The sequence below is a fragment of the Nicotiana tabacum genome, chromosome 7, assembly GCF_000715075.1.
Source record: "Nicotiana tabacum cultivar K326 chromosome 7, ASM71507v2, whole genome shotgun sequence".
In the NCBI taxonomy this organism is placed as follows: Eukaryota; Viridiplantae; Streptophyta; class Magnoliopsida; order Solanales; family Solanaceae; genus Nicotiana; species Nicotiana tabacum.
In genome coordinates, this window is record NC_134086.1 from 26,866,511 (window position 1) to 26,892,459 (window position 25,949).

The following is a 25,949-nucleotide window of genomic DNA, read 5'->3' on the forward strand; positions in this document are numbered from 1 at the left end:
ATCAAGCTAGGGGAAAGGATCGAGGAAGGCATCAAAAGTGGTATGGTTACAAACTTTGAAGCTTTACAAGCTACCAATAAGGCTTTACAGTCTGGTGGTACGTCCAAGAAAAGGGATGTAGGTGCCGTGATGGTTGCACAAAGAGACAAATTCCCTATCAAATACCAAGGCTATCTGATACCTCCACTCACATATCAGCCTACCCCGAATTACCAAGCACCCTTACCCTTTTACCAAACTTCACCACCTACTTACCAATCACCCCCACCTCCCACATATCAACCTACTTCACCCAGATATTCCCAACCCGCACATGTCTACCAAGCCTACAATGCTCAGCCATCCCACTATCAATCATCTCCCACATGCCAAAACTTTCCAAGACCTCGACAAAATTTTGACCGCAGACCCACCAAACAGTATACCGCCATTGCTGAACCGATTGACCAACTGTACAAAAGGCTCAAAGCTGCTGGTTATGTCACCCCTATCCCTTCTATAACCCCTAAAAACCGTTCTCAATGGGTCAATCCAAATAAATCCTGTGCATACCATCCGGTATGAAAGGGCATACCATTGATGAATGTCGCTCTCTTAAAGACAAGATCCTGACTTTGATAGATAACAAGATCATTGTAGCAAAGGAGCCTATTCCGAACGTCCGCAATAACCCTCCACCGGACCATAAGGGTGGCGGTGTTCACATGATTGAAATAAAGGATGATTGGGATCCCAAAGGATCGATCAATTTAATCACAGAAGGTGACGAACTAAAGAAGCCAATAGTCACCCTCAATCCCATTGTAGTCCAGACTCAGCCTTCTAGAGATGCCGAGGTAAACATGTCTGTACCATTTGAGTTTGAAGCACCGCCCCCACAAAGACGCCAACACCAATTGAGGTCGATTTTGGGTCTCCAGCAAATGCACCCGCACCGTTTGAAGTTGTGGTTCTACCCTCCAAAATACATGCTCCATTCGGCGTAAAGGTGCCCATCTCAGTAACAATGTCGGCCGTAACACCGTTCCATACAAATGCCATACCTTGGGATTACACAACCGAGGCAAGAAGGAAAAGGAAAGCTAAGTTCGGGGAAACAGTTGCAACACAGGGTATAACAAGAACCAGCAGGGTTTATATTCCGGGGCATTTAGCTGAGTCGAGTAAGCAGGCCTCTGGTCGGCTAACCATCACTGAAACCGGGCCCGATGATCTCTGGAGAAAGATACAAGCCAAGGAATACTCAGTCATTGCTCAACTAAACAAAACACCGGCACAGATTTCTATCCTAGCTTTGCTGCAAAGTTCCGACATACATAAGAATGCCTTATTGAAGGTGCTGAGTGAGGCATATGTACCAATCAACATCACCGGAGGAGAAATGGCAAACATGATAGGGCAGGTATTGGAAAGTCATAAGATCACTTTTCATGAAGAAGAGCTGCCACCAGAAGGGTTGAGTCACAACAAAGCATTGCACATCACCGTGGAATGCGAAGATCATTTTATCACAAGGGTCCTGATTGATGGAGAGTCCAGCCTCAATATTTGTCCTTTAGTAACACTCAGAACATTAGGAAAGGGTCTGCATGAGATCAAGGACGGGTCCATCAACATCAAAGCTTTCGACGGTTCCCAAAGATCCACCATTGGGGAAATCAGCCTGTGTTTGCAAATGGGGCCTACTTGGTTTGACGTTGATTTTCAGGTTATAGACGTGTCGGCATCTTACAACTTGCTGTTGGGACGACCATGGATTCATGCTGCTGGGGCCGTAGCATCAACACTGCATCAGGCGGTGAAATTTGAGTGGAACCACCAAGAGGTGATCATTCATGGAGACGGTAGCAATCCCATATACAGTCGCCAAACCATCCCAGCAATTGGAGGAAGGATAAAGATAGGCGGGAAAATCTATCATCACATCGAGCGAGTCAACGCTGTTGACAAAGACAAATGGCGGGAAAACAAAATTGAAAGCATATTGAATTGGAGCGAATATGAGCCTGGCAAAGGACTTGGCAAGAACCTCCAAAGAATCGCCAAGCCGATCAAACTGAAGAAACATGGCACCACTTTCAGTCAGGTATACGAGTATACTTGGAAGGAATTCAACAACTGGTCGCCACCATGGCGTGGCCCATATTACCCCCTGGAGCAGCCAATACATCATTTGGAGTAGACTTTCTAGCCGGCCGATGTTATCTATGGGTTGGAAGAAGAGGAAGCACTGGCAGCAGTGAGGAATTTGTTCCTAGAAGAAGATGACATGGATTGTTGTGTCATTTTTGAGGAGGAGGGGGAGGAAGGCCCTTCCATACAAGCCATAAGCCAAGGAGCATACCTCAACAATTGGACCATCAGAACCACCAGAGCTCGAAAAGCCTCGGGCATTACGATTACCTATCTTGATGAACCAATGGCTGTGATATGCAACGAGACAACGCAACAAATGGACATAGATTCAGAGGAAGATGATACATCGGAAGAGATTGTTAAAGAGGTTGAATTTTTTTGACAACAGACCTAAGTCCAACCTAGACGAGACCGAGATTGTTAACCTGTGAGATGCAGAAAATATTAAAGAAACTCGGATCAACGTTCATCTGTCACCGTCAGAATAGGAAGAATACACATAATTTATGAAGGACTATGAGGACATATTTGCCTGGTCATATGATGACATGACTGGTTTGAGCACATCTATTATGGCCCATAAACTTCCAACTGATCCGACATGTCCACCGGTAAAATAGAAGCTCAAAAAGTTTAAACCCGACATGAGTCTAAAAATAAAGGAAGAAGTCACTAAGCAGGTTAAAGCTAAGGTCCTCAAGGTAGTAGAATATCCGACGTGGTAAACCAATATTGTGCCGGTGCCGAAGAAGGATGGGAAGGTTAGAGTCTGTGTCGACTACCGGATCTCAATCGGGCCAGTCCAAAGGACGACTTCCCCTTACCAAACATACACATCCTGATCGACAATTGTGCCAAGCATGAGTTGCAATCATTTGTAGATTGCTTCGCTGGATATCATTATATATGGATGGATGAACAAGATGCTGAGAAAACGGCTTTTATTACGCCATGGAAGATGTATTGCTACAAGATGATGCCATTCGGGTTAAAGAATGCAGGGGCCACCTACATGAGGGCCATGACTAATATCTTCCATGATATGATACACAAGGAGATTGAGGTGTAAGTAGATGATGTCATCATAAAGTCCAAGAAAGCCACTGACCATATGGAAGATTTGAGGAAGTTCTTCAATAGACTGAGAAGATACAACTTGAAACTGAACCCCGCGAAATGTGCATTTGGGGTTCCTGCCGGAAAACTACTTGGGTTCATTGTGAGTCGCCGAGGGATAGAGCTGGGTCCATCTAAGGTCAAAGCTATTCAAGAACTGCCACCGCTGCCAGATACATGTAGACATGATAAAAGTGCCTCCAAATGAGCTTAATGCAACAAGCTCGCCGTGGTCGTTCGCTATCTGGGGAATGGATGTTATCGGACCAATCGAACCCGCCCCATCAAACGGATACATGTTTATCCTAGTAGCAATTGATTATTTCACCAAATAGGTTGAAGCAGCATCTTACAGGGTTAAATGGAGCCGTAGAGGCTACCAACAATAATATCAAGAAGATACTAAGGAAAATGATAGAGAAGCATAAGCAGTGGCACGAGAAACTATCATTTGCTTTATTGGGATACCGCACCACAGTCCGCACATCGACAGGAGCAACCCCCTATATGCTGGTCTACGGTACAGAGGCAGTCATTCCCGTTGAGGTAGAAATTCCTTCCTTAAGGATCATACAGGAAGCAGAGCTCGACAACGCAGAATGGGTGAAGAGTCGTTACGAGCAATTAACTCTTATGGATGGAAAGAGAATGAATGCAGTTTGCCACAGTCAGCTTTATCAGAACAGAATGTCCAGACCCTTTAATAAAATAGTCAAGCCGAAACAATTCACACCGGGGCAGCTGGTGTTAAAGAAAATTTTTCCGCATCAAGATGAAGCCAAAGGGAAATTCTCTCCCAACTGGAAGGGTCCGTACATGGTTCACCGGGTTCTGACAGGAGGAGCCCTCATACTTGTAGAAATGGATGGAGAAGTTTGGCCAAAGCCAATCAATTCAGACGCAGTCAAGCGATACTATGTGTAATCTTTATGCTTTCCTTATATGATATAATTTGAACTACGCCTGACCTAATTCCCGTTTAAGAGGGGATATGTAGGCAGCCCTTTGGGTTCGGTCACAATTCAATAAAATTTTCATTTCCCCCGCTATTGGAAACTGGGGCAGAATAAGTGATTTTAGCCATTCGCCGCGAGCAGCCATCAGAAGCAGCAACCCAGTAAACTGGGGCGGAATTTTGAGGAGGACCCTCAAAATTCCGTAACAAGAAAGGATGCAATGTCTTGGACCACGTCGTAGTCGTTGGTTCATCTAAAGAAAATTATCCTTAATTATGCATTTATATTTTTCTAAAATCATGCATATTTATTTCTGAAATCGCTCTGTTTAGAAACGCTACCCCAATGAACTCACGAACTAACCTTTCCCCATTTAAAAACTCATGATTTTTATTTGGATGCAGGCACTTAAGTTGCAAAATCATTAAATATACTATACGCTCACTCACAAAGTTCAGGAATACAACTCTTTGAACCGTTACCCTTGCTCGCAACTGCTATCTGCACACAACCGTGTCCCCAACATGCACAATATCCCCAGCAATCACGATACCACAATCCTCTATTAGTTAAGAAAACTCTATTGCCATTTGCTATTTTTACTTCCTACATAAGGCTACCATTCTACCTTCCGAAGTTAAGTTCTACCTCCATTTGCATTCTCTGCACTGCATAAGACTACCATTTTGCCTTCCGAGGTTAAGCTCTACCTCCATCTTCATTTCCTACATTGCATAAGGCTACCATTCTTCCTTCAGAGACTAAGCTCTGTCTCCATCTATATTCTCTGCATTGCATAAGGCTACCATTCTGCCTTTCGAGACTAAGCTCTGTCTCCATCTGCATTCTATGCATTGCATAAGGCTACCATTCTGCCTTCCGAGGTTAAGCTCTACCTCCATCTACATTCTCTGCATTGCATAAGGCTACCATTCTGCCTTCCGAGGTTAAGCTCTACCTCCATCTGCATTCTCTGCATTGCATAAGGCTACCATTCTGCCTTCCGAGGTTAAGCTCTACCTCCATCTTGCATGGCTGAAAGATCGCCACTTCATTTACATCTTGCATCGGCTGAAAGATCGCCACTTTATTTACATCTTGCATCGGCTGAAAGATCACCACGACATTTATACATTGCATCGGCTGAAAGATCGTCACTTTATTTACATCTTGCATGGCTGAAATATCGCCACTTTATTTACATCTTGCATGGCTGAAATATCGCTACTTTATTTACACCTTGCATGGCTAAAATATCGCCACTTTATTTACACCTTGCATGGCTGAAATATAGCCACTTTATTTACATCTTGCATGGCTGAAATATCGTCACTTTATTTACACCTTGCATGGCTGAAATATCGCCACTTTATTTACATCTTGCATGGCTGAAATATCGCCACCTTCACACTTGTATGGCTGAAATATTGCCGCTTTATTTTACGTTTTCATGGGCTAAAAGATCACTACCTACTGCATTCCATGGGCTGAAAGATCGCCAAAATTGTCCAAAGGTGTCATTGTTCGGAGCCACCATTTTCATAGCCCGAGAACGCCATGCCATGGCCTGAGGACCCCTCTTATCTTTTGCATATCATTATTCAAAGGCATCATAGTTCGGAGGCATCATTCTCATAGCCTGAGAGCACCATTTCATGGCCTGCAAATCCTTATTATACACTTTATGGCCCAGGACATCATGGTCTGAGGACGTCATCCTAACCGTCCAAAGACAACATTTCATGGTCCGACGGGAACTTGCATCATGTTTAGATTTCCACACAATACATTGTTTGTTTGCAGGTAAACCGGCGAGCCACAGCCGTCTCAGCAGGAGCAATCCCACTCCTATTCCCTCAGCCCTATTAGAATTTAACCATCCATCCTAACCCAAATATCGCGTCCGTCTTGGAAAATCTCCATCGGCATATTCCTCCGACAGATCCTGGACTACATATGGCCTGATTCCTGTAAAACCAGGGATATGTAAGCAGCTCAGGAGCCAGATCTCGGTCAAATTCTTCAAACCGTTCCGTTCGGTCAAAATTGACCATCATATCTTTACCCGATAACTCTTTCATCCTTCCCGGGTAAATAGGGGGAGCTGTTGATACCCAATTTTTTCCCTATATATTTTTCATTTGCATAATACTTTCAAAATAGCATACGTATGCATATATAAGCATGTCTAAGTGTTTTATTATTTTTTCAATTTTTAAAAGATTTTTAAATCAATTTATCGCCTTATTTTATCAGAAAAAACCAATAATTATTTCCCAAATTATCATTTTTGGTAACTCCTTTATTGAATTCTCATATTTATAACAAAATATAGCTAAGGTAAATTTTGCACATTTTTACAGATTTATTTAGCATTTTAAAGTTAAATTGCATATAATTGCAATTTTAGCCTATTTTAAGATTTAATTGTGTTTATAATTACAAATTTGATTACAGTGTTTTTAATTTAATACTTACATATTATTAATCAATTTAGCACCTTTAATTTATTTCCATAAATTATTTTACTATTTTTATAAAATAAATAATGGAAAAATGGCTATTTAAATGTTAGCCCCGTTTATTTCAATTTTAGCCTTATTTGAGCCCCAAATTAACCCAATTCCCAATCTCAATTCCCCAACCCAATTTTAATTTAAACCCACCCCTGACCCGATTAAATCCTACCCGACCCAAACCCCTCTCATCCTGGCCGTTGATCTCACTCTTACCTTTTTAACCAAAACGACCTTCCTAGCCTTCTCATTTCTCACCTACCATCCGCCTCTGAACTCTCAAACTCTCTCGAACATTCCCAAACCCTAACCGCCTCATATTACCACCTCCACCTTGAAACCCACCGGAATCCATGGCTTCTCAGGTTGTGGGAGTCTTATACTCACCTTCTCTTGCTCTCACGCGCCTGATACCTGAGGATTCGAGGCCTGACCTTAAAGGTTTGCACCCAAACCTCTGTTGATTCAAGGTTCCACGGCCATCTTTGGCTTTATTCCGGCTTACCATGGTGGTTTGAGCCTAATTCCAACCTCTCTGACTCAGATCGGTGACCTTTCAAAGCCTATCTCACTTCTAGGGTTCTTTGGAAATCCTAACCCTTCGAGGTTTTCTCCGATTTCCTTAGATATGTTGTGTATCTATGCTCTCCTTAATTTTTCAAACGATTTCCCTAACTTTTCTTTCAAAAATTACTTTCAAAACCGCTTCGTTTCCGATCTAGGATTTTCTGAAAATGTTTAAGTGTTTCTCTGACTTTCTCTCCTTTGTCTTTTGTGTTTATTTGCCTCTAATGTGTTCTTATGTTTTCTTCTACCTTGTATCTTCTTCTACTTAGTTCTTACACTCCGTTATTGTATGTTCTTCTACTGAGTTTTTACACTCTGTTTTTGTATGTTCTTTTACTGAGTTTTATATACTCCATGCTTGTATGTTCTTCTACCATGTTTTCCATACTATGCTCTCATATGTTTTTCTAATGTGTTCTTATATTTTTTGTCTTCTACTATGTTCCAGCATGTTTCTCCTACTGTATTTTCCTGCTAAGTTCTTAAGTTTTCTTATTTTCCTTCTATTAAGCCCTGTTTAAGTTTCTTCTGAAAAATCTCTTAAGCATGTTTCTTTTACTGTTTCTATTAGTGTTACTTTGCTATCATGTTTTTCTCATGAGTTTCTGTTGATGAAAGAAGCATGCAAGAGGTTTCAACTCTCAAACCTCTGAGCCTATTTCAACTACTTGCCTACTCATCTTTGTACTTGATTCAATGTGGAAACCCTAGAATTTGGGGGTTCCGCCAAGCTGATTATGTGATTTGATTGAACTTAGGGTTTATTTCAAACCCCTAACTCTTTCAGACCCATTCCTTGCTTTCATATGACTCTGACCTTTTGCTCAACTTTTCTATACTGGATTTTCTACAGACTTTACAATGACACTACAGTCTTCCTTCATGCTTAACATGTTCGTATGCTCCTTATATATGATAGACTTCCCTTTAAAATAGATTTTGAATTTGTGATTAGTTCCTACTTCCCTATGAATATGGGTCTAATTGATTCCCTTTCCATTGTTTGTTGATTTCCCTTAAGTTAAAAACCTTTCCCATCTTCTGACTCGGTTCATTCATGCAAAATCTCAGGCTCTTTTGATTTGTTGTTTGTTAATTGTTTTGCTTACCTTATTTGCACAAACCGTGTATTTCAAAAACCTTGTCCTTAAATAACTTTTATGTATTCACCCCTAATTGCCTATTTTACACAAAGTGTTTGATTAATTTCTTTCCTTAATTGGTTTATACCTGTTTGAATCTGAATCCCTTAACTAAAGGGTGTCTTGTGTAATTGATTGACAATCAGCTCTTCAATTATTTCTTACCTTATTTCTACTTGGGTTTTACACTATAAAGGGCACGAGCCTTTTCACAAACACACACGGCAGACGACACAATTCACAATCTCTTATGAACTCTTAGTCACACAATAGAAGTCTCTCTTCTTGTCTGCACTGAGGTTTTTACCAAACTACCGCATTTTTCTCTACTTGTTTCTTTGAAACTAGTATGTCCTAATTTCAAATTCCAGCATCCCCACAATGTGTTTAGTTACAACTTTCTGCATCTATGACTACTTTACTACTTCTGCAGAGTTAAATACTTAAACTATCATGTTGATTCCCTTTTGCTTGTTTCTGCTATGAATCCCTATTCCTTATTTCCCTTTATGTGCTTTGAGTTATAGTTTAAGACATGGCAATATATAAGTTATTGTCTGTGGATGAACTTGATCCCTTAGGGGATCCTAACCTCTAAACAATGTGTTCCAGTGGCTTATGGGTGTGCCAGTATCTCCCATTGTTGGGTTATGCCCACTAGCCTGCTTTTTACCTCTTGCAATTCCCCATTCCCTATATCCCTATGTGTGTTGTTTCCTTTTCCTTTTCCCCCTTTTAGAATTCTGCACTTACACTCTCTCTTAGTTCTTAAGTTCTGCCCCCCTTTTGTGAGCCTTACCTTGGGACCTTGAGTTCCCTCTGAACTTGGACACCTGAGGGCTGGCCCTTCCACACTGCACTTTGGCTTAATGTGGTGATACATTTGGGTGTGAGCACTGCCCTAAGTTCTTATGAAACTCTTAGGGAAGTCTGACACACCCTAGTGGGAGAAAGGCTTTGAAACATGATCTTTGGAGTTAGTTTACTTCATACTTCAGACAGAAAGTCTGAATGAGGCTCTCCTTGGTTGTAATTTTCAATTTCTAATGTATTTTTCTTTATTTTATTTGGACTGTAATAACTTGTAATAACTTTGGAGATGGTTAGTGAAAAGGGAAGGGTAACCATGCATGTAAAAAGGGGTAGATAACTAGCCTATAAGATTCTGCATTTTTTCATATAGCTGTCATGCCTATAAGATTTTTGCATTTTTTCATATAGCTATCATGCCTATAAGAGTTCAACATTTTTTCATATAGTTACCATGCATATAAGATTTTTTGCATTTTTTCATATAGCTACCATGCCTATAAGATTTCTGCATTTTTCATATAGCTTCCACGCCTATAAGATTTCTGCATTTAGTCAGCATGTCTATAAGATTTTCTGCATTCTCATTTAGTTACCACGTCAATAGGAACTTCAACATTCTCATTTAGATACCATGACTATAGGGACCCTGCACTTTCATGTAGATATCGTGACTTCTGCATATGCATGTAAAGAATATGTCTATAGGTTCTGAAAATCAACTACAATTAGATGCCATACCTATAGGGTTTCTGCATTCTTATTATGTCCAACAGTTTTTTTTAAATCAGCAACGCATAGAAAGCATGCCTATAGGAACTATCAACCAAGTCTGAAACATTTCTCTCGCTTATAAGTCTAAAACCAGTAATAACAATGTCTAATGTCTGCAGAATTTATGATCTTTTGTCAAAACTCGTCTTTCCTGAATAACTGACAACCTTTTCTAAAATTAGTATACCTCTTCTTCTGAAATCAGTAGATATCATGCCTATAGGTTTCGTCTATCACTTAGGCAAGCCATAGGACAGTTTATGAACTGAATCAGATTTTATTAACTACAACCAGCAGGCAGGCCTGATTCAGGCTTCTTATCTGAAATATGCAATAAATCAGTCTGCCCCAACTTTTATGTGTAATTAGACCTTAATCAGTACATGTAAGACATGCTAAACTATATACTTTTCTTTAATTCAAGGAGGTCTGTTTGAGCCTTATTCTTTTATGTGCTTCCTCATACTTGCTATATATATGTTTTTGCTTATCGCCGTAGTATTTTTACCTTTGAAACCACAAATAAACCCGACTTCTCCTCCCTTTTAGGAATAGTAGTCCCAAGTACCTCCGGGGCTGATAGGATTGGAGCGGGTAATAACATGCAATAAGTAAACGAGACCAATCTGTGCTTTAATACCTTAACGAGGTGGGAATGGTAGATATGTATATGATGACCACGCAATAACGTCACGTGTAGCCCCTCACTGAGGAGTGATTACCGGATATTGTGTGGGGTAATCCATATTATTAATAAACCTAGGACCCCCCCCCCTCCCTTTGTTTTGTTTTCTTTGTTTCTTTTAAATCTTTTTTTTAACTATTTCTTTTAAGAAAATCAACTCTTTTAGTTCCTTTTTCTTATGTTTATTTGTAACCATTGCGTGAAAATCCCCTCTTATTTGAAGCCTTTATTTGCCTATGTGTTATTTGCACTTAAGTCACAATAATAGTTTGGCCAGGAACCACACTAGTGGATCCTATGAGATGCCTAACACCTTCCTCTTGGGATAATTTCAAGTCGCTCTATCTCTGGTTATTCAAAACAAACCCCTCATACTGTCCTAATGCACTTTAATCATTAGGTGGCGACTCTTCAATTCAAACCCAATTCCCAAAAGGGAACGAGTTGTCCTCCCAAATGTCACAAACTCGATTTTCGTGAGAAAAGGGGGGCGCGACAGGGACATAGAGGACTCTCTGCAATATAATATTTGGTGCAAGGGTAATTGTTCCAATTTCGGTGACTTTAACTATATAGCCATTTGGTAAAGTGATTAACATAGGACACATTAAAGTATTAATATGAGTAAGTACGGATTTATTGAAGGTCATATAGTTAGAAGCCCATAAATCTAGAATCCAAATGTCAGCTCTTGACTTAAAGCATTTAAATGACAACAGTCCAAAGTCAACAGAGAGAACAGATACAGAACAAGAGAAAATACTTGCAAAGTTTGCATTTCCACCATTAGTGTTGATATCTGGGTTATCTCCAGCAGAGCTAGTCTGAAAATGCTAGAGTAGAGTCACCAATTGGCCATACTGCTCTTTAGTAAGACTAACATTAGAGTTGTTGCTTTGGGGTTACATTTCCTCACCATTCACATGAAAAGTATCAATTGGAGTGCTATGCACATTTGCTGCAGTTCTTTTGACTCTTTGATACTTAGGGTTGTGATTGGAATATTGAGGATAACCGTGGAGCTTGAAGCATTTGTCTTTGGTATGACCAGCACGCTTGCAGTAATCACAAAAAGGACGAGGTCTACTAGTAGAGGAGTAGTTATTTGGAGAGTAATTTGTCCTGAAATTATTGTTATGCATAGGTGCCCTGTTTAGGCTACTATGTGAAGGGACATTTGCATTTAGAAAGACAGATTCCATGACAAGATGACTTTGCACTTTCATTTCTCTTTGTTTTTACTCCTGAATGAGTAGAGAAAAAGCTTGTGCCATGGATGATAAGAGGATTCATCATAAGTATACTGCCTCGCACTGTGGTGTATACGTCATTCTATCCCATAAGGAATTGGATGAGTCTTCTTTCTTGCTCAGATTTGTGCATATTTTCCTTAGCTCCACATGTATATTGGCAAGTGTACTCTAATTTGGCACTTATCATGTCCAATTCCTCCCAAAGTTTCTTCATTTTCGTATATTATCCAGTAATATCAAGCACACCTTGAGTTAAGTCGTTAATTTCCTTTTGGATTTGGTACAATTTGGTACCATTCGTCTGGTCATACCTGTCCTCTAACTATCCCACAACTCGAAAGCATTAGTAGCATATTTGACACTATCAACAATGTCTTTACACAAAGAGTTCAGAATCCAAGAGGTTACCATATCATCGCACCTCTCCCATTGACGAAATTGTGGAAAATCTAGGTCTGGTCGTTTGTATTCTCCAGTAATAAATCCTATCTTAGTTTTGACCGATAAATCCCTAAGAACACTTCTCCTCCAGGATCTGTAGCCAATGCCGCTGAACGGAGCTGTGACCAACATTGCACCAGGGTTATCCGATGGGTGCATATAGAAAGGGCAACTCAAATTGACTCCAGGGTCGACGCCGGCGATGGGAGTAGAACTGCTCGGCTCAACTTCAGTTCCATTGTTAGGATCAAGTATCGTAATGAGAAACCATGTCAATTTATCAAAATGGAAGTAAGAAGGAGAGAATGTTGGATCGAGAAAATTGGGGCAAAATGAAGACGATGATTGTGTCTTCAGAATCCAGAGAAAATTGAGAAGAGAATAGCGAGTAGAATACCTCGCTCTGATACCATGTAAATCTTGGGAGATGAATAATAATGGTGGAGCTCAAGTCTGAGCTCCAATGGTGAAGCCCTAGAAGTTTCTCAAAGAGAAGAGAGAATGAGAGAAAGTGGGAGCAGAAAATGATTTTCTGATTAACTAAAAAATGATATCTGTAAAAAGTGTATATATATATATATATATATATATATATATATATATATATATATATATATATATATATATGTGTGTGTGTGTGTGTGTGTGTGCCCTACACGTGACTCACAAGTGAGCACTAACAAAGAAGCTAACTAACCGAGTTACTTAACTATGGTTACACATATAATTAAAACAATATCTCAATACTCAATAAACTTTACCAGTGCTATACCATTCCGAGAATAAAGACTCTTTTCAAGAAAATCACTAACCAGAATCAAATGGTTTTTTTTGGGGGGGAGGGTGAAGTTGAGGGGAGGATCTTATGAGAAACGTTGGCGTTTGGTCAAAAAAATGAAACATAGAAAATGTTTGAGTTTTTTTTCGCAAAAACACACATTTCTTAGGTGGCATTTGATCTAAAAAGTAGAAAAACACTTTTACAAAACCAATTTCTCTTTTTGCAAAACTAAGGGATTTTCCTATAGATATAAAATTAGGATAATATTTACTTGATTTAGCTAATTAAGTTTTTCTTTTTACAAAAAGTAACTAGAATTTTTTACAAAATATATACGGATCAGATCAAAATCTTTAAGATCGACTGCATAACCAATAGTGAACCTAGAAGTGCCATGATCCAGCCCAATCAGCATATGAATAAGCCACCACCATAAAAAGATCATTTGCTCGCTTCAACACAAGACCATAATCTGCGATACCCTGCAGATACCTCACAACAAGAAGGTGAGCAGTACGAAAAGCATGCATAACCTGAGAAACAAGATTCGATACACAAAATTTACCGGGCCTAGTCAGAGGCGGATTTAGGATTTGAAAATGGTAGGGGCACCACTGTCGAATAAAAATTTGAGCAAATGTTGAAGTCGGAATCGAACTCAGGCAGAGCACTAAAGTCAAGTTGTGGACCCTAAATCGATCAATGCAGCTACTTAAAATTTTAATCTTAGGGTGCCAATCAAATATAAATGTGTTATTTAAGATATATACACATATATACGTACATCTTTTCCGAAGTTACCAAGGATCGTTGACCCCACTACCAAAGTGTAGGTACGCCTTTGGGCCTAGTCATAGTCAAGTATTGCAATGCTCCCACCATACTGCGGTATTCAGAAGGATCATATAATAGTTTTCCATTTATCTATAACAACGAGGTCCTAGATGATAGCGGTGTGCAAACAAGTTTAAACTTGTGAATACTAAATTTGTTGAACAAGTCTTGAAAATATTTAGTTTGAGAAAGAAACATAGAATCTAAAGACCGCACAACCATAAGAGAAATGATGTGGTAAAGTAAACAAGCTCCCGGTAAAAATAATATCATCCAGAAGTAAAATAAAAATGTCAGAGGAAGAGCGAATTGCATCAACACGTAAACAATTGGATTAGTGAATTTATGTTTCTATTATTTTCAAGACCTTTGGAGTTGACTTTATAGTCCATAAAACAAAGGAATAAATTGCATCAACATATAAACAATAATTATTTAAATCTAAAATCAGCATAGAGCCATCAAATAATTTATAAAACATAACTTCCTCTGTTGTCTCACCGTCTTTTTCACAACAATAGCTTGAAAAATACAATAGGAATAAAAAGGTACCATTGAGGAAATCAAGAAATGCATCTTATTGGTTATGGGGTCGTAATATTCATTACACTTTTTCTATTCATAAGAATTCTCATCCTTACCATCTGGTATGTACTCAACGCCAGCAACAACAAACAACTTTTTGTTAATCGTAGCGACAAAAGGCTGCCTACGCAACCCAATAGATATCATCACCAATAGCGCCCAGCTTCCTGACATTCCAAAACTAGAACGACAGAGCTTCACAATGGGAAAAACCTTTTTCTTGGCGCATCTTGGGATATGAGGTGCCAAATTATACACAATAGAAGTACAGGGGAGTTGTTTAGAATTAGTTAATATTAGTTAGTTAAATCTGTTACTTTGACAACTGTAAATTTGCTGTTAATCAGTTAGTGGAGTTAGTGGTATTAGCACTATATAGTGCAGCCTTGTATTGAACGATAATGAGCTAAAGAATATAATTCTCATTTCTCTTCTTCCTCATTTCATTTCTTCTATTTCTATGGAGCTTGAATCGAATATGGTATCAGAGCGGGCACTATAAATTGATCAATCTCCGACGAGATCCAAGTTATCTGAGCTCGATTCCTTAACCAGCTATGGCAGAGAGTGAAGTCAATTCCCTAGATTATAATCATCCATTGTTTCTGCAAGCTTCAGATGCACCAGGGCTAGTTTTAATTATTCTCAAGCTCACAGGACCAAAACAATATGTACTGTGGAGTAGAGCGATGAAATTGGCACTCCGAGAAAAAAGCAAGCTGAGATTTGTGGATGGATCGTGTGTGAAAGGTAGGTATAAAGGTGAGTTGGCAGAACAGTGGGAAAAAGGTAATGCAATTGTTCTTTCATGGATTGGTAGTACTGTTTCTAATGAATTGATGCCTAGCATCGTATATGCATCGAATGCAAGAAAAGTTTGGGCTGACTTTAAGGAGAGATTTGTTAGATCGAATCTAACTAGGATCTATCATCTATAGACTGTTATTGCAACTCTGAGACAGGGGACTAATTCAGTTACTAGCTACTATTCTAAAATAAAAGATTTATGGGATGAGTTGGATGTAATTGCACCTTTAGCATCATGTGACTGTGAAAAATCTAGGCCATCTGTAGAGTTATTGAAAAATATACGATTACTGCAATTTCTCATGGGGTTGAATGAAAGCTATGGGAATATTAGGAGCAATATCTTAGCTAAGAGGCCTGTAATCACTGTGAATGAGGCTTATGCAATGGTCACAGAAGAAGAAAGCCAAAGAACCATGGGGTTAATAGACACGTTGAAAGATCCACTCACAATGATGGCAGGAAAGAGTCATGAATTCAGACAAAAGAGGCTAGGATTAGTCTGTGACTATTGTGGTTATAAAAGACACCTCAAAGAAAATTGTTACAAGATAGTAGGGTACCCACCAGATTTCAAAAGCAAGAAGAAAAGCCAAAACACAGGAGGAAGGACTTATGTAAACAATGCAACCACCAGTAAGATGAAGCAGGAGGTTATGATGCCAACTAAAGGAAATTTCTTTACTGAGGAACAGTATAAACAATTGGTGAATTTGTTGCAGAAAACAAACACAAGTGACTGTTTTACAAATATTGCAGGTATTATTGCTTTAATGGCAAATGTAGCTGCTAATGATCATGTTTGAATAGTTGACTTAGGGGCAACACATCATGTGACACATTGCAAGAAGCTTGTTGTTGTTATTGGTAGGTTCACATCAATGTAGATTACAATTTCCTACTATATAAGGTACCTACATATGACCAAAAATTCTATTTTGTCACAATTGTAGATGACTATCGTAGATTTACTTGGGTATGCTTAATACAATCTAAGTGTGAAGTAGTTGTTGTAATAAAGAACTTCCTAGCAATGATAAAGACTCAGTTTGAAATCACTGTGAAGGTTGTTAGATCAGATAATGGTATTGAATTTTTTAATTCTCAATGCAACACTTTATTTGTTTCTCTTGGAAATACATCAGAGTAATTGTCCATACACCCCACAACAGAATAGGGTGGTTGAACGAAATCACAGACATATCTTGGAGGTAGCAAGAGCCCTAAAGTTTCAAAGTGCAGTTCCTAGAAGATTCTGAGATGATTGTGTAAGGACTGTTGTATATTTGATAAACAAGTTTCCTACTAGTGTGTTACAAGGTAAATCACCTTATGAATTATTATATGGAAAATCAGTTAAGGTGGATTGCTTAAGGGTATTTGATTGTTTGTGCTATGCGAGTAACCTACCTAAGGGTGATAAGTTTAGAGTCAGGGCAAGAAAGATTGTTCTTATTAGATACTCAGAAACTCAAAAAGGTTACAGGTTATATGATCTTGAAAATATGAGCATATTTGTTAGCAGGGATGTGGTGTTCAAGGAGGAGATATTTCCTTTTAGAAATAATACATGCCCAATTGATGCATATGACCTTTTTACCTCTCAAAATTCATTGGAGGCAGAAGAGATGGTACAATCACATCCAACTGTGCTACCATCTACATCTCAGAACATGCAACCACAAATTGAAGACACTACTACTACAGTAGAGGAAGCCACAAATGATGCAAGAGTTCTAGACAATGTTATACCAGATGAGAATGTAGCTCAAGTGAATGACAATTTTACTGATGGCCGAGGAGCTGAGCCAACAGACGCCCAGCAACATTCTTCAGAACCAACAACATCTGAACAAGAAGTTGAGCCAATAGCAGTTCAGGTGCACTCTTTGGAACCAACAGAGGATGGAAGTATACATCCTCAACAAGCATCTGCAGATGTGAGAACTAGGAAGTCTGGTCGACAAGGAAAGCCATCCATTTGGCTTAAGGATTATGTTACTACTGTTAGGACACACACTAACAATTCCTACTCTATTTCTAATGCCATTTCCTATGATAATTTGTCTCCTACATATCAGTTCTACCTTAGTATTTTTTCAATCTTAACTCAGCCATAGTCTTTCAAAGAAGCTGCATATGATCCAAGGTGGATAGAAGCTATGAACCAAGAGATTAAAGCACTTGAAGACAATCACACCTGGGAGGTGGTGGACCTAACAGAAGGTAAGAAACCAATTGGTTCTAAGTGGGTATTCAAGATCAAATACAAGTCCAATGGTGAAGTTGAGATGTTCAAAGTACGGCTGGTTGCAAAAGGATACACTCAACAAGAAGTGTTGGACTATCATGAGACATTTTCTCCAGTTGCAAAAATGGTAACTGTGAGAACTGTACTTAGCATAGCAGCCTCAAAGGGGTGGATTCTACATCAAATGGATGTCAACAATACGTTCCTACATGGTGATTTATATGAGGAAGTGTACATGCTCTTGCCACAAGGTTTCCAAAGCCAGGGGAGAATAAATTCTGTAGACTAGTGAAATCACTCTATGGCTTGAAACAGGCTTCGAGACAATGGAACATTAAGCTCACAGATGCCTTAGTAGGAGCAGGATACTAGCAGAGTGCATATGATCACTCTTTGTTTACTAAGCAATCAGGACAAGACATTGTTATCATCTTGGTGTATGTTGATGATCTTTTAATCACATGTAACAATATGTACTTAATAGAAAAGGCCAAGAGTACTTTGTATACCAAATTCAAAGTCAAAGATTTGGGGGAACTTAGATAATTCTTGGTTATAGAAGTAATGAGGTAAGATAAGGGCCTACTGTTAAACCAAAGAAAATATGCATTGGAGTTGATTTCTACCACAGGATTAGCTGCAGCCAAACCTGCTTCTATTCTTATTGAGACAAATTAGAAATTGACTACCACAGAGTATGATCAACATGTAGGACATAGTGGAGAGGAAGAATTGCAGGATATAGCAAGTTACCAGAGGTTAGTAGGTAAATTACTCTATTTGACCATCACACGTCCTGACATTTGTTTTGTTGTACAAGTGCTGAGTCAGTTCATGCAACATCCAAAGCAATCTCACATGGATGCTACACTTAGAGTAGTCAGGTACATCAAAGGCTCACCTGGACTTGATATATTCCTAAAGAATGGTCCTATTTCACATCTCACTGCCTACTGTGATTTTGACTGGGCGGCATGCCCAAATACACGAAGATCAATTACTGGATAATGTTATAAAATTAGGGGAGTCCTTTCTATCATGGAAGTCCAAGAAGCAGCAGACAATAAGTCGTAGCTCAGCTGAAGCTGAGTAAAGGAGTCTTGCAACAGTAGCAGCTGAAATCACTTGGCTAGTTGGGGTGTTAAAGGAATTGAATGTTGATTTACAACAACCAGTTGATCTCTACTATGACAGGAAAGTTGCTCTCCAAATTGCAGCAAATCCTATATTTCGTGAACGAACTAAACATATAGAAATTGATTATCACTTTATCCCAGAGAAGATCAAAAATGGACTGCTCATGCCTCATCATATCTCAACAAAGCCTCAATTGGCAGACATTATGACAAAAGAACTTGGTATTGCGCAACACTGTTTTCTTCTTTCCAAGCTAGGAGTTTTCAATGTATTTCAACCTCGAGCTTGAAGGGGAGTCTTGGGATATGAGGGGCCAAATTGTACACAATAGAAGTAGAGGGGAGTTGTTTAGAATTAGTTAATATTAGTTAGTTAAAGTTGTTGTTTTGACGGCTGTAAATTTGTTGTTAATCAGTTAGTGGAGTTATGGATATTAGCACTATATAGTGCAACCTTGTATTGAATGATAATGAGCTGAAGAATACAATTCTCATTTCTCTTCTTCGTCATTTCATTTCTTCTATTTCTCTAGAGCTTGAATCGAACAGCGCAACCATCCGGTGGCAAGGTCTCAAGATCGACGTGATACCACGAATTTGAAAGTACAAGAAGGGAGGATGAATTGTCAATTTTTCTTTTTATATCCTAAGTAGTTGACTAGCTTACTAATTAGTTGACAAACGCTAAAAATAGAATATAACTGAAAGCAGAAGTAAAGTGCAGGAATTAAAGTTATCCAGAATTTGCATACTAGTTCGGATTTAATTTGAATCTGTTAAGAGAAGCGGAACTATTAAATTATAGTTAGCTTAGGTGGTTAAGAGTAGAGTTAGCTAATCTTATTAGTTAGATTCGTTAGGAAGGTTGTTAGGAAGTTAGTAGTTAATTAGTAGTATAAACACACTGTAGATACTACTTTGTAAAAATAATTCATTTCCTCCTCTTCTTCAATAAAACAGTAACTCTGCTTTCTTTGAGTTCCTTCTTATCTTCTCCTCCATAGCCATGGAAGCTAACATGGTATCAGAGCTCGTGATGATGATCTTAGTCTAATTCCTTGCTCAATTGTGTGTATTTATATTACTGTGATTCAGTCAAGCTCCTGAAGTGTTTGAAAGTAGCAACACCCCTGATCTAGGGTTTGCAATTTAATTAACTGAAGAAAAAAAAGCTTCATCAATGGCGATTGGAGACGAAACTAACGAGAGCACATCGAGACATGTGAATGCACCAGTAGCACCTGCTGTTTTTCCCATAATTGATCATAATCATCCTCTTTTCCTTCAACCGACTGATACACCAGGTAGCTTGCTCATTTCTCTTCAGCTAACTAGCTTAGATAACTATGCTTTGTGGAGTCGATCTATGAGAATAGGTCTATTAGGTAAAAGTAAACTAGGTTTTGTGAATGGTCGATACCCAAAATCTAAGTTTGAACTTGAATTTCATGAGCAATGGGAAAAGGTAAATGTTGTAGTACTCTCTTGGATGAATGTTGTGTGCCCAGGGCTATTAAGTAGTGTAGTGTATACCTCTAATGCTCATAAGGTATGGGAAGATCTGAAGGATAGGTTTGATAAAGTAAATAGATCTAGAGTTCTATACCTGCATAGAGATATTCATACACTAACACAAGGAACAATGAATGTAGCTGATAACTTCTCTAAACTAAGTGATCTATGGGATGAGTTTGATGCCCTCATGCCCTGTCCTGGTTGTCTCTGTCAAGAATCAAAGAAATATGCTGAGCATTTTGAGTATCATAGATTACTTCAATTTCTCCTGGGATTGAATGATACTCACCCTCTAGCTCGAAACCAAATCATGATGATGATATTAGTGCCTAGTATTAACAAGGCATATTCTCTTCTTATGGATGTGGAAAGCCAAAGGAATCTGGCAAACTTCACTCAAATGGTGCAAATGACAGAGGTTGCTAACATCAATGCTTTGTATGGCAACAAAAATCCAACCCTTGGGAATGGATAGTTTAGAGCTTAGAAGAAGACAGTGGTGTGTGAGTTTTGCAACTACAAAGGCCACACCAAGGAAAATTATTTCAAGTTGATAGGATATCCTCAAGACTTTAAGTCTAACTTCAAGACAAAGAAGAAAGGGGGTAACTCTGGAGCATATGCCAATCATGTCAACACTGCTCCTAACTACAATCCTACTATGCAAAACACTCAGATGCAACTTGGAGATTTACAGGGCAGAGCAGAATGAATAACAGATGGACAACATCATATGCAAATGCCTTTATCACCTGAATTTCAGCATGTGCCTCAGTAAATGCATATGATGACTTCACTAACTAGATTTCAGACTCAGCAACAAGCACCAACTCTTTTCTTTACTCAGGAGCAATATCAGCAGATAGTTCAGCTACTGAACAAGGGAGCAGATGAAGGTCCTTTTGCCAGAGCTGCAACTGCAGGCAAACTGATGGCTTTATTATCCAATCATGTTAACCACAATTGGATAATGGATTCTGGAGCTTCAAACCATATGACATCCACATTAGATTTGTTAAGTTCATGTCAGTATTCCGCCTCAAAAGGGAAGTAAGGTTCACTTGCCTACAGGAAATGTTACCTCTATTTCACATGTAGAAAAAGCAAGTGTGTTTAACTATCAGGATATCAGTAGTGTGTTGTACATACCAGAGTTTAAATACAATTTGTTGTCTGTGTCTAAACTGACCAAGGAGTTGCAGTGTCTTATGGCAATTTTTCCTGATTTCTGTATCTTCTAGTATTTTTACAGTGGTCAGGTGAAGGGAATTAGTAAGGAGGATCAGGGACTGTACCTACTACAAGGCAAGTCATTACTAAGTGGTATACTTAATCACGATCCAGCTCAACTAAGGAATAAAACTCCTCAACAAGTATCTAAGGTGAAATCTATACATAAATCTACTATGTCTAGGAATAAGTTTGCTTGTATGGCTAATGAATACTCTGACTCTGGTGTAATCTGGCATAGAAGGCTAGGTCATGCACCTATAATGAAATCAAGAAATATACATCACTGAGTAACCTGAAGGATAATCATACTCACTGCACTGTATCCTCTAGCCAAGCAAACAAAGTTACCTTTCAAACTGAGTACTACTACCTCTAATAGTGTTTTAAACTATTATATTGTGATGTTTGGGGCCTTATAGGGTACCAACATATGACAGTAAAAGGTTCTTTGTTACTATTGTGGATGACTATTCTAGGTTTACCTGGATTTTCTTACTTGTCTCTAAGTATGATACAATGGTTATTCTGAAAGATTTCCTAACAAAGGTGAAGAATGTGTTCACTACATCAGTTAAGACTCTTAAAACTGATAATGGTAGTGAATTCTTCAATTATGAAGTACACAATCTATTGTCATCCATGGGCATTATTCATCAAAGTACATGCACTGACAAACCTCAGCAGAATGGAGTTGTTGAAAGGAGACACACGACAATTTTAGAGATGGCCAGAGCTCTGAGATTCCAGGCTGCTATTCCTTTGAAATTCTGTGGAGAGTGTGTATCTACTATTGTTTCCTTGATAAACAGACTTTCCTCAAGAGTTATTGGTGGAAAATCTCCTTTTGAGATGCTTTATTTGCATGCTTCATCTCTCTCACATCTCAGAGTGTTTGGTTGTTTGTGCTATGCAACCTCACCCAAGGAACTGGATAAGTTTGCTTCAAGAGCAGTACCTGGAGCATTTCTGGGCTATTCTTCAACTCAGAAGGGCTACAAGGTCTATGATCTACACTCAAAAACCTTTATTATGAGTATAAATGTGGTATTTAAAGAACATATTTTTCCTTTTAAACACCTACAAACCACGAGCAGTCCCATATTTTTTGTTGTAGACCTAATGCCTTCTACTACAGAAATGCAGTCTTTCCCTGAGCCTTATGATCCTCCTTTGTCTCCTGCCTCACCTTAAAGTCTAATTATGGACACATTCCCAACTGATGCACCACATATTCCCCAAACTTTAGAGGAACCTACTTCTTTAGGCTACTCTCCTTCTGTCGTTGAGCCTAGTGTTCCAGAGTCTTTACAGCCTCCTTCTATGAACCTTAGAAGATCATCAAGACCTAGCAAACCACCCTTGTGGCTACAAGATTATGTGACACAGTCAGTCACATATCATACCTGTAAATACCCTATGTGTCCTATGACACTCTTAAACCATCTTATATACATGCTCTTTCATCTTACTCTTCTCTCATATAACCAAATCCTTCAAAGAAACAGCTACAAACCCCAAGTGGATTGAAGCTATGAAACTTGAAATAGCTGCCCTAGAAAACAACAACACATGGAGTATTGTGGACCTTCCTACAGGTAAAACACCTATTGGGTGAAAATGGATTTTCAAGATAAAGTTCAAGGCTTCAGGGGAAGTTGAGAGGTACAAGGCCAGGCTAGTAGCCAAAGGCTATAGCCAGGAAGAGGGACTGACTATACTGAGACTTTTTCTCATGTTGCCAAGATGGTAACAATTAGTACCATCATTACCTTAGCAGCAGCTAAACAGTGGGTCATTTATCAGATGGATGTGCACAATACCTTTCTTAATAGTGATCTCCTAGAAGAAGTGTACATGCAGATTCCTGATGGGTTTGCTAGACAGGGGGAGTCTCACAAGGTCTGCAAACTACACAAGGCCCTGTATGGGCTCAAACAGGCCCCAAGGCAATGGAACAAGAAACTAACTGAGGCTTTACTGTACATGGGATTTCAGCAAAGCCACTTTGACTACTCTTTGTTTACCAAACACAAGAGCGGTGACTTATTTGTGGTGTTGGTTTATGTGGATGATCTACTAATCATAGGCAACAATGTGGAGCTATTGAACCAGATAAAAACAGATCTGCTGAGAAATTTTAAGATGAAAGATCTAGGTGATCTGATGTTCTTTCTGGGCATTGAATTTGCTAGATCAAAAGAAGGTATAGTCATGTCTCAAAAAAAGTATGCATTGGAACTCATCTCTGAGTTAGGGCTAGGGGGAGCTAAGCCTGCAGGCACACCTCTTGAGCTGAATCAGAAGCTAACTTCTGAGGAGTATGACAAAGTTGTAGCAAGTGTAGGAAGCTCATAAGCAACATATGCAACACTCATGGGTCCAAGAATTTATCAAAGGCTTGTGGCTACTTTACCTGACTATGACCAAACCAGACCTAATCTTTGTGGTTCAAGTCTTAAGTCAGTATATGCACAATCCTTAGATGTCTCACATGGAAGCAACCTTGAGATTGGTAAGGTACATTAAAGAGACTCATGGGATAAGACTCTTTATGCCAGCACAGAATGCAAATCAGTTGTCTGCATACTGTGACTCTGACTGGGGTTCCTGCTTACAAACTAGGACATCAGTCTCAGGTTATGTAGTTAAGTTTGGTGATGCATTGATCTCATGGAAATCAAAGAAACAGGAGACTGTGTCCAGAAGCTCTGTAGAAGCTGAGTTTAGAAGTATGTCATCATGCACTGCTGAGATAGTTTGGTTAATTGGTTTGTTCAAAGAGCTTGGAATTCAGCTACACTCACCAATTAAGCTTATATGTGATAGCAAAGCTACAACTCAAATTGCAACTAACCCCATCTTCCATGAAAGAACCAAACACATTGATATAGACTGTCATTTTGTTCGAAAAAGAATACTACAAGAGATAATAAAAACTCAGCATGTGTCCACCAAGGAAAAACTAGCAGACTTACTCACAAAGAGCTTGGGAAAGACTCGGCATGACTACCTACTGGACAAGCTTGGAGTGAAGAACCTCTTCAAGCCTTTAGCTTGAGGGGGAGTGTTAAGAGAAGTGGAACTATTAAACTATAGTTAGCTTAGGGGGTTAAGAGTAGAGTTAGCTAATCTTATTAGTTGGATTAGTTAGGAAGGTTGTTAAGAAGTTAGTAGTTAATTAGTAGTATAAACACACTATAGATACTACTTTATAAAAATAATTTATTTCCTCCTCTTCTTCAATAAAACAGTACCTCTGTTTTCTCTGAGTTCCTTCTTATCTTCTCCTCCAAGTCACAATTTCAGCTAAGAGCTTCCATAGCCATGGAAGCTAACAGAATCTTACTCCAGTTCTATTGGTTGCAAGGGTGTTCTCTCTTCAAAACTCTTTGAATAATTTCGTACAATCGTGTTGATGTAATCTTCGAAGACCAATTCACTTTTGGTTCTATGTACGGTCGTGGTATTTTCGATACAATGCCTTACCAATGTTTTTCTCTCCTTCTTCTCTCCATTGATTATACAGTAAATTTCACTTAGATTACCATGCTTGTTTACAGTAGAACAAAGAGTATGAAATTGATTTGATCAAAGTATATTCTTCAAGGCTGATACAAATGTATATATACTTCGTGAGGTCTTCTTGACTGTTGATTGATGAGAATCTTGAGAGATTACCGACCCAAGGGAGTTGATCATTCTTTCCAAGAATAAGGGTGGAGCTTCCGCTAATTTTGCCTTGCCTTGTGGTTTTGATGGTCTTTTCCTCCGCTGAGCAGATCTTCCTATTATTTGAGCAATCAAAATTAAATCCCTTAATTCCGTGAGTTAACGGTCTTCATTTGATAGAGGAATCTTCACTGCATATTTTTGCATTCTTGACTTTCTTTAATTTGGGTCCTTCCTATAATATTTTCCGTCAATTTGCTGTCAAATCCTTGATTGATTTTTCCTTCTGATTTTCGCCACTCCTTCCTTCTTCATATTTATGATAGTCTTCCTTTACTTTGCTTCTGGAGTATTTCTGCACATAAAAAATTATTATTTTGCATCATTAAAATAAATATATATCTAACTGAATCTTCATCAGATCCGCGACAGTGGAGATAAACAACACTCTTGCTCGAAGCTTCCATTTCTCATTCACAGTCGGTTGATCGATATCTTTAATTGGGAGACTATATGGATTAGGGTTAAAAACGTTCCCCCCTTTAATATAACTCAATTGAATATATACCCACAATAATTCTAAACTATAACACTTAATACCACTAATAAATTTCCTGCATAAAAGTAACTACGTAAGGTATGAACAAATGCATTGATCATTATATATAAAGCCCCTTAAGCTTGGCATTATTTTTCATTTCGATCTATTGAACACCTGAATATCCTCCACTAACAACCAATA

At 38.8% G+C, this 25,949-nt stretch overlaps 2 protein-coding genes across 2 annotated transcripts; both read left to right on the forward strand.

Moving 5' to 3' along the window:
• The first annotated feature begins 15,153 nt into the window (after positions 1-15,153).
• On the forward strand, positions 15,154-16,209 carry LOC142162028 (uncharacterized). The gene is made up of 2 exons (XM_075218329.1): positions 15,154-15,447; positions 15,559-16,209. Exons 1-2 carry the CDS (start codon positions 15,154-15,156, stop codon positions 16,207-16,209), a joined length of 945 nt encoding a protein of 314 aa, XP_075074430.1.
• A 3,761-nt stretch (positions 16,210-19,970) lies between these two features.
• On the forward strand, positions 19,971-20,780 carry LOC107797686 (uncharacterized). The gene has a single exon (XM_016620595.1). It carries the CDS (start codon positions 19,971-19,973, stop codon positions 20,778-20,780), a length of 810 nt encoding a protein of 269 aa, XP_016476081.1.
• The last annotated feature ends 5,169 nt before the right edge of the window (positions 20,781-25,949 follow it).

What these genes read in the sequence shown, in the direction of transcription:
- LOC142162028 (XM_075218329.1), top strand. Translation starts at nt 15,154, where the DNA reads ATGGCAGAGAGTGAAGTCAATTCCCTAGATTATAATCATCCATTGTTT. An exon ending in ATGAATTGATGCCTAGCATC is followed by an intron (nt 15,448 to 15,558) that starts GTATATGCATCG and finishes ACTCTGAGACAG; the next exon opens with GGGACTAATTCAGTTACTAG.
- LOC107797686 (XM_016620595.1), top strand. Translation starts at nt 19,971, where the DNA reads ATGGCGATTGGAGACGAAACTAACGAGAGCACATCGAGACATGTGAAT.